Consider the following 12,989-nt stretch of genomic DNA (forward strand, 5'->3'; position numbering starts at 1 on the left):
TATTGGCAAAGACTTTAGCATATAAAAATGTGCTTTAAAAAAAAGAGCCAGATGGAACATTCTGCCCCTCAGGACAATAATAACTTCTATGCACTTCCACCAAATACCTTAGGATAAGCGTCAACTATAAACACAAATTCAAAGTGCAGGAGACACATAATTCACAAGAACATACAGTCAAGGCTCTTTAATCAGAGATGGATCTATACATTTCCCCAAGGCCAGTTCTCCAACAATTAAGTTTTCTTCCAAGAGCATATTGACAAATAATTATCTTGCCCCGTGGCCTAGAACTGTTTTGCTCAAGGCTTTCCTGGCATTTTTTTCCCCATTACATCTCCCGTCTTTCTCCTTTGAGCCAGTTCTGCGGACTTTAATCTAGCACATGTTTGCAATAACTCAGCAGTAAAGCTCATATGAGAGCCCTGGATATATTTATCATTCACTAGCTCAACTGTTCATCACTGTAGCTCCACTAGCTATTTGGATGGACTTAGCCCACAAATATTTGGGGGAAAACGTGATGAAACAGACCAAGGAGTTTCTAGCACAAAGAAGAACAGCACAAGCATGACGAAACAAGCTTGGAAACAGCCTCTGTATCTCCCCTGCTTTTACAGGGCCACATTCATTTGCAGAAAATGGGGGTAAACAAGGACTAGAAATGGAACAGCTGCACCTACAGCACAGAGAAGTCTTGCAGTCTGAGACAGCCTGGTCAGGAGGAACTCACAGTGCCAGACAAAAATTCAGTTTACTCAGTTAAAGGATAAGAGAGGGAACAGCTAAACATCTAGTTGGACGGATGATCCATGACAGATGAATGAAGTGGAAAATGAAATGGACAGCTGAACAGTCAGGAATTTCTGATCCACACACCTCTGGGACACTGCACCTCCATTCGTCAGCCCTGTTCTTCGAGGCTTAGCAGCCATCTGCTGCACTGAGCTTCCCTGCAAACAGATTTCCCCAGGTTCTTTGTTTGCCCGTGTTTTATCACAAAGCGATGCAGAAGATTCACCCTCTGCAGCATCTAAAAATAGGCAGAAATTAATGATTTTAATCATTACTGGGCAGCATTTACCAGGGTTAGGTGCCTAAACTGAGAGTGCAAGACCTTCGTCTTGGCATCTGAAAGGTATAACTTGATTTTCAGAAGTGCTCAACACTGCTGGTGAGGTTTCCAGATACAGACTTATGTATGGAAACAGTTGACTCTAACATCTATTTAGGCTGTCAGAGTAAGACAAGGATGTGTAAAATTAAAGCAGCTCAGAGCCTCCAGATCACAGCTGAAGGGTAAGTTTATGGTATTTCACCCAGACGAGCGATACTACGAAGAGAAAGAGAACGAGAATATTATAGCAGCTGGCTTTTAAGACTATGTTTTATTGTAGTCCTTCCTCAGAGACAAAGAGAAAAGTTGAGAGAGAGAATATTTTCCCCTTTTCTTCTGACAATTGGCCACTCACCCAAAGCTTGCTGAAGTCGTAACGTCCCCAAAACTGGGAGCTCAGAAAAGGGCTGGACAAACGTTCACAGAGCTTTCCAAGCTGCATTAGCAAGGATTAAATACAAGGAAGATTGGAAGATACAAAAGTCCTGCTTCAGCCTCCTCCCTCAGCTCAAGAGAGGAGAAACTTGCATCCAGGTCAACTCATTTCATAATTGCTTCCCTCACAGGGCTTTAACCACCACCTCTGATGCATCTGGTGTTTGTCACGGCCAGAGAGGCCAACACTTGATCAGACCATCAATCCCCTTAAATCAGTCCAGCTGTACAAACGTTTGTTTCTCTTGAGCCACATGCACATCGCTTTTAAGTCTGATGAAGCTCTGGGCAGAATGGCAGAGAGTTTCTGCCTGCTCACGTGCTGCTCTTGCAGGCCCTTCTGCCTGTTTGATCATGCACACAGTCCGAGCCTACTTCTCTGGGTCACAGTTCGTGGTGAGGAGCTGGAGGGGCTGCCTTTGCCTCTTAGGTGAGTCTCATACAATATTTGTGAGGCTGCTCAGATATGCAGGCCCTCACCACTCAAGCCTCCTAGCAACACCCTGCACCTTTGTGCTGATCTTTCACGAGGCATTGACACAGATCAACACAGATCATCTCACTGGGGTTTTATCCCCTTCCTGAGGGAGAGGAGATTGTTTTGGAAGTGTCCATGGCACTCGCAGTGGTTTAAGGCTTTTAAACCAGCACAGGAAGCGAGGCTGCTGAATCTGTGTTTCAGCACTAAACTAAACAGCAGCAGGACACTAAGACCTCAGGGATCCTGCTGGCATCAGCAGAAGCTGCCAAATACAAATAAGTCAGCTGATTCTGAAGCACGCAAAATGCCTTCAATCAGCTCTGCTGTTTGAATGTCCTAACAAGAGCAGAGGGCCAGTAGTTGCAAGGAAAAACCATTGCCACAATTCACCCCTGAAAGGTAGTTTTAACCAGAATCCTGCTGAGAGTTGTTTGCCAGCACACCTGAAGTGCAATGTGGGTGCACTTGATGTCCACTGCAGTCATGAGCTCCCTTAAAACTGTCCCCAGACAATCCCAGTGATTTTTAGAGAGGAACTGGGAGTCACCTGAGTCTGAAGAACATGCTTCTCCTTTCTCCATGGAAGGAAAGCACCAGAGCATCTTCTTTTGAATTTAACTGAGTTACTGGCTGGGGCCTTTTAGAGGACTAACTGTTATCTTATTGGGGACTTCTTCTTTTTTTTTTTTTTTAATGCCTACCTCCCAGAGAGCATGACTGGAGGAATAGCAAAGCCTGGCTCTCACTACTGAAGCTAAGCTGACGGAAAAGCTAGGCTCCATCCCTGTGGAGTCTCAGCAGAGGGAAACAGCACTGGGCTGCTAGGACAAGGAACCGATCAGTCTGAGTCAAAAGAGCCCACGTGAACCCTTGCCACTTGTAGCATTCATGCGTAGGGTCATGTGTTTTTTTTGAAAATGTCTAACAAGGGAGAAATGTTAAAAGGAGCCGATAATTAATTGGCTAAAGACAGTCTAGTGACACTGAGAACCCCTGAGGGGACAGACACTGTGAGACAGATCACAGTGACTTTGCACAGGAGACTTGGAAACATGGAGCTTGAGAAAAAGCAGAACGGGATGGATGCCCAAGCTTGAGCCTTCAAGGGAGCAAGAGTCAGCCAAAATGGCCAGTTAACAGAGAAGTTAAACATCAGCAGGAACAGATCTGGGGACCTCTCACAAAGGGCTGTGAGCCAGGACAGAGAAGTCAGAGCATACGCAGGGTGGTCCCCACAAGCTTTGTCAGTCAAACCCAACCACTCTTCCTGCAGAAAGAAATGTTACCCCAGTTCTTCTACACTTACTGGAAAAAAATTGGAGGGAACTGGGTATGAGGGAGCATACGTGGGGGCACCTGGGGGCTCACAGGAGTCCCAATTTCGTACTCCTCTGTGTACAGAGCTCTCTTTCCCACAGCTGATAACGCTGAAGGCTGCTTGGTCAGGAAGGTGAGGGCTTCCCAGTCTCGTGTTTCCCTCTCCCAAGAGGGGCATCAGCCACATTGCAGCATGAGCCTTTGCTGGTCACCATCTAAAGCCTACACTCATCTGCTGTACCCAGCTGAGCACCTGCAGCTGTGCTGACTAGGATCAGCAAGAAGGAGGTCTACCCGCAAAACAGCCTAAGAAACGCTATGGCGTTTTAGACTACCAGCCTGGAAGAAAGCATGTTAGCCTGCACTGAATGAAGTACGAACCTCTGTGGGATGCCTGTAAAGCACACCCAGTCACGAAGGATTTTACACCAAGACCAAGACCATTTCCAGTCTCTTTAACGTGTACCAGGTCAGGCTTGCTTCACTCTCATTTCTTCATCTAAACCCGGAAACAAAGAGCCGAATGCCTCCCAGCAGTTTATCGTATACCCTAATCTGGTGAGTTTATACTCTCAGGAGTTTAAACATCACCTTTCTGTGAAACCATGTTGACTGTCACCCTTTTTGTTCCCCTTCTTTCATAAAGTAGTCCTGCCTCAGGCTGTTCTCTCCTTTCGACCAGAATCCGTGACAGCCTGCCAACTGCCTTCTGCACCCCAGTTGTTTCCCCAGAGACTTAACGAAACTGATTAACTAGTAAAGGAGTTAACTTCAAAAAAGGAAAGAAAGGTGGGGGAGGGGGGAAGGAAAAGAGAGAGTGAGAGAGAGTGAGAGAGAGAGAGAGAGAGAAGGAAGGAGGGAGGGAGAATAATGATGGAGAGAAAGTTTCCAGAGATTTGACACTTTCTCCAGCAAGTTCTGAGCCAGCAAAAGAGCCGGCAACAGAGGTGCCTGAGTCAAGCTGCAATGCCACAAGTCTTCAAGCAGTCAAGCTCCAAGAGCCTTGCTGTCATGGATGTCCTGAGCTGCCTTGCTGTCACAGATGGCCAGACTGACCAGCCCAATAGCCTGGTGCAGTTAATGGTCAGCACTTGTTTTTAAGCACTGTTGCAATTCCTAGGTGGGCATGAGTTTAGCAAGCCTCAGTGCTTTCGACAGGTTATGCTAATTAGTCTGGAAAGATGATTTCTGTTTAGCTTTTCTTTAGTAACCTTCCTAAAAAGCAGGGGGAGAGGGCAAAAAGCCGGAGTTAAAATCAACTTGCTAGCTGGCAAGTCAATGCATTGACAACACAGAGACAGCAGAGAGAGTGCTGGTCCTCAGAACAAGACTACTGAAAAGGTTTATAGTTTACAGTTTATTTTTGTGTAATCTCATACATCATATTGGCGCTTTTTTCTCGTCATGCCTCCAACACGCTAACATAGATGTTTGTAATTTTTAAATTAAGCCATTAGCAAAACAAGTTGAGACCCAAAAGAACAGGAGCTTTATGTCAATAAGTCTTAACTGCAGCTCCAGAAGTTAATGCTAGCAAAAGTTTTGGAAGGGCAGAAATCTCAGCATGGCTTTTAAGTGTTTTCCAGTTATCAGGAGTTACAGGGAGACCTGTAGAGAGCCAGAAGTTAAGGAAAGCAGGAAAGGGTGTGAAGGAGTTTCCTATATAACTCTCTTGGATTGTCGAAAGGGATCACCAAGTAAGCCAGGACTTTTCAACTACAAAAAAGAGACGGCAAGAGGTAAGTGGCAGGGGTGCATGCAATCACAAGGGGCCTAGAAAAGGCAGAGATCAATCAGTGATTCGCCACCTCTTTTGAAGCAACAGCCAGAGGACATTGAATGAAGGTATTAGGAGTCAGGATCAAACTAAACAGAAGGAGATGGTTCGTCACATATTTTCTGATCACAACACAGAGCTTCCCGCAAAGCAATGCCATGGAAACCAAAAGCTGAAAAGGAGCGCAAACAAGCTCATGGAATAAAAAGCCTCAACATACATAGAAACCACATCCATTTCAGGAAACCCCAAGCTGAAAATTGGAGTTTTCGAGAAGGGAACCGAGTACGCATGCCTTGCTCTTGTACTCTTCCCAGGCATCTGCCCACACTCGCTACCAAATACAGAGCCTGAGCTAACCTGACCTGTGGTCCATGCCACTTCATCCAGCCACTTTTACCTGCTTCCCAGGTTTTGGTAAGTCCCTGGGCTCAGCACAACCCAAGTAGCCAGCTCCCCTCCCCAGGTTCATTGCAACCCTTTCCCCTCCATACACCCTGTGCCTTCACCCCAGGACTTCCCCAAAAGGGGATTGGGACATTGCAGGCTTTTCATTTCACTCAGAACAGTGCAGAATTTGTTTACCAGGAACAACCTCCTGGAAAGCATTCAAGCTACCGAGAGTAAAACTAAAAGGGTGCAGATAGGATCTGAGCTGTTCTCCCCGTTCAAAGGAAGACTCCACAAAAGTTCAGTGTCCTATGAGAAGCTCAATTCAGAAACTAAGCAAAAGAGTTTCCCCTTAGAAAAGACATGAGAAAGGTGACCAAAAAATGCATTTCTTAGCAGCTGATTCAAACAGTTGCAGGTGAACTTTGTTTTCCATGTGTTAATCTTGTTTTACACCTGTACTTCAGTTTTCCTCCCCTTAAAGAAATGTTTGCTTTGTCGCTTGGTTAAAGTTATTAGGGAGCAGTCAACTGTTATACTCAATTAAGTGCTTTTTATTATGCAAAGGGTGACACTGTCTGCGCTGTAACTGCTTGAATGTGTACAGCATATTAATGCAAAGTCTTTACTATTACACTCTACCTTTAAAGGTCACTCAGCAATTTCTGTTTGCTAAGTCAGTGATTTTTCATATGTACTGTATGGACCTCTGGAGATATACATTACTCCTAAGGTATGTGCAAAACAAGCCCAGTGTCACGTAGGCTGCAATTCACTGCACAACTAACCAGGTTCTTAGATATAAAATGCAGAGACAGTAAGAAGATCCAAAATATTAAAAGCTACAGTGCAAGAATTTTTTTGTTACGAATGTCAAATTGCACTGGGATGAGGGTCTGAATTAAGAAAAATTTCAAAAAGGTAGCTTTTTTGTTTAGACAATTCACTGGTGTATGTACTAGTCAACGTGTATTTAACTTTTTTGTTCAATCTGCTCTGGGTATATTTTGCAAACTGACAGACTGCTTCCTGTCAGCAGATAGTGCATTTCCATGACAGTTAGATCACAGGGGATGGAACAATGTTTGGATAGGTTATAGGTCTGCCCCACATGGAGTTCTGCCCCACGGGATCATAATGGGGATGTGCCTAAGCGGCTGGTGAGGCTACCAGAAGTTACATCTGTAGCTTTAAGCAACTAAATTCTTTCCAAAACCCAAGCCTTTCCAAAACATCTGCTAAGACTTGAAAACTTAAAAAACTCATCCTTTCCCACGTACTACGTGTGTTCCTTACATTGGGCTAAAAACGGTCTGTTTTTATGGATGGAAATAAAGAAAGAGGAAGGAGCAGGAGAGCTCATTTCCACTTCTCAAACAGATTTTACAAATATGGTTTAGGATAGTAGTTCAAAGTAATTACTAAATTCTTCATGTCTCAATTTTTGATGAACTCAGCAGTAACAAAAGAAAAAGGAAACCTACACAAAAGAAACTGAAAGAATTTACATTTGGAAGGTGTACAAATCTGCATTTGTTCTGAGGCAGAGACAAGCCACAGAGATAGGCAACAGAGCATGCAAATTGTTGTGCATCTGCATCTAACCTCTAAGTAGTTCACTGACGCTGCATGATTATTGTAAAATTAATTTTACAGCTTTCTATATAAGTTGTGCTTTTCAAGTTTTAACTAGATTTAACAGAAGTTATTCAGATCAGAAATTCAACTACAGTTTGAGCTGAGCCATGTTTTCCCTGGCATAATCGAGGGAGAAATTAGTAGTTACGCCAACAAAAGTTATTTTAGCATCCTCCTGTGTGAGCACTGTGGGACAAGAGATGTTGCTGCAAGGGCAGGCTGCTTGCTTGCTAAGAAAGTGTGAGTTAAGAAGTGCCACCACGAGCATATGCTGCCAGCCGTGGCTCCACAAAGGTTTGGGAGCCAATAGGCAGTTTCAGCAATGACTGAAAGGCAGAAGATACCAAAGGGTGCCCCAACAACTGTCACAAAATTAGGCAGGCAGGCACTAGTGTCCCACTGGTGCAGAAGTTAACCCTCGCTTCCTTTTTTTGCCCGCACATGAGGAAAGCTCATGAAAACCAGAACTCACTGGTACTTCTGCGGACAGAATTTGTTTTCTTTTGAGAAAAGTTCTCTCCTGGTCAGAGCTCCTCTGTTAACACTGAAATGCAGCCATATCCCAGGCTGGAGTGCATCCTGCCATCACATTTGGCATACACTCAGCCTGGGAGATGCAGTTATTACCCCAATGGCATTTTCTGTTCGAAAGCTGCCATAAAAAAAAAAAAAAAAAAAAGAGTATCGTTTGGAGATAAGCCACATCTTCTGCTGTGCTGCTCCACAGTAAGAGGAGAAAGCAAGCCATGTTCATTACTTCTGCAAAAACAGACGCTTTCACTGTTTAATCCGTGCTGTTTAGGCGGTTTTCCTACTGCTCCCAAACTACCGTATCACAGACTTGGATCACTGCCCTCTCATCCAGCCCTTTTGCCATCTGTCAAAAAAATAGCTGCTGTGGCTACAGCATGAAGCAACTGCACCGCAGGAGGGACGCTTCAGCCATGGTGTCTGCCTCAGCAGCCTGTTGTTCAAAGCTAACGCCAGCCTGGTCCTCCTCAGCTTAGCCCAGCAAAGGTGGCACTGGAAAACTTTTTCCACGCTGCCCAGGTACAAGGAAAGCCACAGCAAACATCATCGTTTTCAGCAAGGAGAGCTGGGAGCTGAGGCACTCCATGGAGGTTGAAACGCAGAGCTCGTGCTCTGATTGACAGCTTGATCCTGTGCCCCAGCAGGTTTGTTTGCTTACAGCATCCAGGAAGTACAGTCAATGCAGAAGCAATTCAGGCCTCAAGGGTTAGATAATAACCGAGCTATTCTGACTCCTGATTCAACCTTAGAGCAGCCTAGCCCTCACCCAGAATAAATTTCACTCCACCCAGCATTTAAGCCCCATCTTGCTCACCTCTGTAATATAGAGAATGAACGCTTGGATGCATTAGCGTCCCAACAGTCTATGCTCTCTGACAGGAGCTGGCGTGACAGCTGAAGGAGTCTCAGAGCAAGGAGGGGCTGTGTTCACAAAAAGCATCTGGTAACAGACTGAAGAAGCCTACTTCAAACAGCGTCATTTCCAAGAGGAACAGCACACTTAGGACTAGACTGAAAGTGTCAGGTGGACGCTTACAGCTGATCTGAAACAGCTCTTCCCTCCCACAGAAGCGTGCAAGTTCTCCCCCACAGCCCCACCTCAGTGCAAGCAGGAAAAAAGAACTGGAAATAACCTCAGGCAACAAGCCCAGCCCTCTGCTACCAGGGGTGCCAGAGGACAGAAATCCCTTTAGGTGGAAGTTTAGATATTTACATTTAAGGCACAAATTGCTCAAGATCTAACTTCATCTGTCTGTGGCCCTGCTGCTCAGCATGGTGATGGTCTGGAGGAGCTTGCTGCTCACAGAGCCTCCCCCTCAGTAAAACTTCAGCCATGAAGGATCCCTGATTTGACATCTCCGCCGGGGTAAGACAAACCAGGCCACTGAGTAGTTTTGGGTGGAGGAGAGCCAGAGTGAGAAATTCAAGCTGTGCTAGAACTCAGATCTGCCTTTTCCATCAGGAACTGGCTTTGACAAAAGAAGTCTCCAACCAGCTGCCCACAGAAAAAGGGTAAAGGGAGAGAGACCGCACTGAGCCCAGGGATGTTGTTCCCAACCTTTCTGACCAAGCCCAGAAAGCTCACACCAACCAACTTTACCAACACTGTACACAGGAGAGCCCCTGGCACCTACCCCCGGGCCGCGTGCTTCACCATGGCACAGCTGATGTGGAGTGGGATACTCTGGCTTGTGGCTGAGTACCCTGACCTTTGAGTTCTGGCATCAGTTCACAGGTTTGCCCAACCTCAGGCTGTCTAGTTGGAACATGGCAGCAGGGAAGATTATGATCAGAATCCCTCAAGATTCATTAAATCTTATTTTCCAGACACTAACCCCTCTCTCCCTTCCTTTTTCTTCTTTCCCAATGCCATGACACTGTGCTACCTCTCAGAAATCTTCAGATCATATCTTCAGATCACCAGGGCAAAATACAGCTTTCAGAATGACCCGATGCACTTTCTCTCTCAGAGTCCTCACTGGTAAATAGAGTGACTCAGAGAGGAAACACATTCAGCTCTTCCAAAAAAGTCACACAGGCTCCATGGCCTGCCACCGCCTATCTTTGCAGAGCAGAGGTTGTTTCAAGCAGTCATCTGTGCTGCACGTGCGAGGACAGCTTACCAGCTGTGGCGAAAGCGTCCGTCTGCGTCAGTGGCCTTTTTGTGCGGCGTGATTCATGCCGTCGTGCCCATCAGGCCCAGCGCTGAAGCTCCCAGCGCTTGGCTAAAAGCTTGTTGGCGGTCCTGCTCCTTGGCCCCACAGCAGCCCTGGCTCACAGGAGGTCACCACGCTTCTCGCAGCAGTTTATCAAGACGAGCACTGGCCCATAGATGCTTCTGCGGTATCAGGTAGTCCCCGATACTCCAGCAGAGAGACTGCCTCTTCATGCCACAGAAAGCAAACCCCAAACCATCTCTTAAATCACAGTCGCAAAACCGAAGGCCAAACTTTGCTAGCAACAAGGGCAAGAATAGAAAGTTTCATTCCAGAGCAGGGGGGGGAAATACTCTGAGCTAACATCCAGGTCTTTTAGCTACGCGGTTTGACAACAGTGAAGAAATTTGCGCTCTCCCAGTTTCAGCAGCCTTCCAGGGAAGAGATCAAAGAAAAATATGTGGTCAGTTCATTAGGATCCTCATTACTCTTCTCCTTTTCAGTTTACTAGCATGGAAATAACAACGGTAACCTAGATACCCATCTGCTCAAGCATCAGTAGCATAAGAAGACCTCTTCCATACGGGTAAGTTGTGCAAGCATTGTGTTTATACGTCAAAAAGTCTGAATGTTTCTTTGTCATATTAACTTTAGAAGTGCTTAATGCAGACGTTGTTTGCAATTGTTTTTAACACCATCACCATCACATAGGAATTTCTTACAATCTTTTCTATGCTGAATTAAGGCTACAGTTGAATCAAAGCACTTGCTAACCCTGCATGGTTTAGCTTCACCTTCACTCCCACCCAAGACATACCCACAAAACATCTGAATAGCCAAATTCTCTGTCGGCCTACATCGAAGAGCTAGGTCAGATTCGCAGCTTGTGTTAAACTGGTAACATCTGCTGAAACACACCAACTAAGGATATGACTGATGAAATGGGATTTGAAGTAGGAAGAGGTTTCTCTCTACCAGCTAAACCAGAAGAGCTTTGGTGATTCTCAGCAGCCTACCAGCACAGCAGTTTCATTAGGAACACTGCATCTGGCTTTCCCTGTTTTAATGGCTTGACCCACAGAGAATATTAAACTGTGAGTGAAGCTGCAAAAGCAGTAGTAATTGCAGTTACCTATTACACACCCAAATGGTTTAAATAACACATAGGTGTCCTCTGCCTGACCATATACTAACTGGCACCCTGTGGGGACTAGGTAATTGTTGTTTATGGCATGGAAATACTGCATCTATATCTGAGTTAGCATCTTGGTGAGTTGGTCTGAAGTTCGAGTACGTTACAATCATACGTACGCGCTCCCATTGCGAAGGCTAGCTTCCGTTCACTGCAGCAAGGCTTGAGATACAGTCCCTATAGCACAAGAGTGTTCACGTGTAAGTTTAATGTGCTAAAACTTTATGTCATTGCTGAATTTGGCGCAACTCACTCCTCCCCAGAAAGCAGTGTTACTAACTCAGTCAAAGCTGCTGCCTTTTTCAAAACATCTCACTGAATTCAAGAATTTTGATTGGTTAGGAGCGCCTGTCAGCCAAGCAACACTGCTTACTTGTTACACAGACAAGGTAGACGGAGAGAGGAGCAAAACCAACCACAGGAGATGCAGGCAGGCCTGGCCGCCTGCCCAGAGTTGCCTTGGGGCAGGGGTCCCTCTACCAAGGTCCACGGGGCCGTGGGGCAACAGCTGCATGCGTGGGCGCCCAGCATGCGTGGGGGGAAAGGGAAAGGAGGAAAAGAGAAAAAGGGAAGGGAGGGGACGGGAAGCAAAAAGGAAAAGAAAGCAGAAAAAGAAAGGAAACAGAAAACAGAAAAGAAAACAGAAAAAGAAAAAAAGCAAAAAACAGAAAAAGGGAAAAAAAGTAAAAAACAAAAAACAGAAAAAGCAAACAAAAAGAAAATAGAAAAAAGAAAAAGAGGAAAAGAAAAAGAGAAAAAGCAAAGAAAAAACCAGAAAAATAAAAAAGGGAAAACAACTGAAAGAGGAAAAGGGAAAACAGAAAAACGGGGAAAAGTAAAAAAAGAAAAGAAAAAAGGACAAAATACAGAAAAACAAACAAAAAAAAAAAAAGAAAAGAAAAGGAGAGGAAGAAGAGAAGGCAAAGGGGAAGAAAAAAGTTCTCGGAGGAAAGGGCCCCCGGCTCCGCGCACACGCGCGCACACGCCGCCCCTTACCGCCCCGCTGCCTCCCTCCATCTTCCATCGCCGGCCGCGGCGGATCGCAGCCGCCCGCCGTCCCGCGGGCCGTGCCGAGCCGTGCCGAGCCGCGCCGCGCCGTGCCGCGGCGGTCCGGTCGGGTCCGGGCCGGGCCGTGGCGCCCTGCCGGCCCGCAGCGCCGGCGGCGGGGCCGGGCTGGGCGGCCGCGGGCGGCCCCAGCACGGTGGGCGCGGCGGGAGCGGGGCCGGGGCCGGGGCTGGCGGGGCGGGGCGGGGGCGGGCCGTGCTGCTGCCCGGGGAGCGGGAGCCGGCTGTTTGCAGGAGTGGGTGAAGGAGAAACGGGGAGCGGAGCGGCGGTGGCAATGGGAAAGAATAGGAACGGAATGGTACATGTGCTTTTCCAAAAGATTTAAAAAAAAAAAAAAAAAAAAGAATTTCAGGATTACCCGAAAGCGACATAGTGGAAAACACAAAACAGATTGTGTGTACCCATAACAACAGCGTCTATGGGAGACGCTGTCAAAAGTCCACAGGGGTTTAGAATAAGCCGTACAGTGCTGTGCTCCTAAATCCCTTAAGTGCTTTTTAAAGTTACTGGGGGAAAAAAGCCTCCTTGAAAACTCTCTTAGCAGATGGACTTTTCTTTCCAACCTCAGTTCGAAAAACAAAAGAACACGGATGTCCTCAGTGTGACCCAGTCTAAACATTCAAAACTGTTTCTTTTTTCTTCTTCCTCTTCTTTTTTCCACAGTTCATTGGAAGTTCTTTTGAATCTTTTGAGTTTCTGAGCCAAGAAGGGGCACCCCATCACATTGTTAGGATGTGTCTAACCATGAACTCTACAAGATGTCTTTTCTTCATGGAAAGCTTCCCCAATGATAAATTGTACTTTGTAAAATACCCTCAGACCTCAGGGGCCTAATTACAGGAGTTAGCAATACTCATGTATCAGTTAGTAGCTGACAGCCTAGAGAAAGA

General features: G+C 46.1%; 1 protein-coding gene across 3 annotated transcripts in view; it reads right to left on the minus strand.

Annotated features, from left to right (window-relative positions):
* Positions 1–12,122, minus strand: part of PSD3 (pleckstrin and Sec7 domain containing 3) — a 116,055-nt gene extending 103,933 nt beyond the window's left edge. Inside the window, exons 1-3 of one of the 3 annotated variants that reach the window (XM_068926708.1) lie at positions 12,031–12,107; positions 11,154–11,211; positions 9,810–10,273 (exon numbers count right to left, since the gene is read on the minus strand). Coding sequence is in view for 1 of the 3 variants with exons in the window: in XM_009687556.2 (XP_009685851.2) it covers positions 12,031–12,051 (21 nt within the window). In the remaining 2 variants the exon portion in view is untranslated. Of the gene's footprint in view, positions 1–9,809; positions 10,274–11,153; positions 11,212–12,030 lie in introns of those variants that run through there. The other 2 variants (XM_009687556.2, XM_009687559.2) reach the window with 2 other exon arrangements.
* Between the last annotated feature and the right edge of the window lie 867 nt (positions 12,123–12,989).

Source organism: Struthio camelus, chromosome Z (genome assembly GCF_040807025.1).
Source record: "Struthio camelus isolate bStrCam1 chromosome Z, bStrCam1.hap1, whole genome shotgun sequence".
In the NCBI taxonomy this organism is placed as follows: domain Eukaryota; kingdom Metazoa; phylum Chordata; class Aves; order Struthioniformes; family Struthionidae; genus Struthio; species Struthio camelus.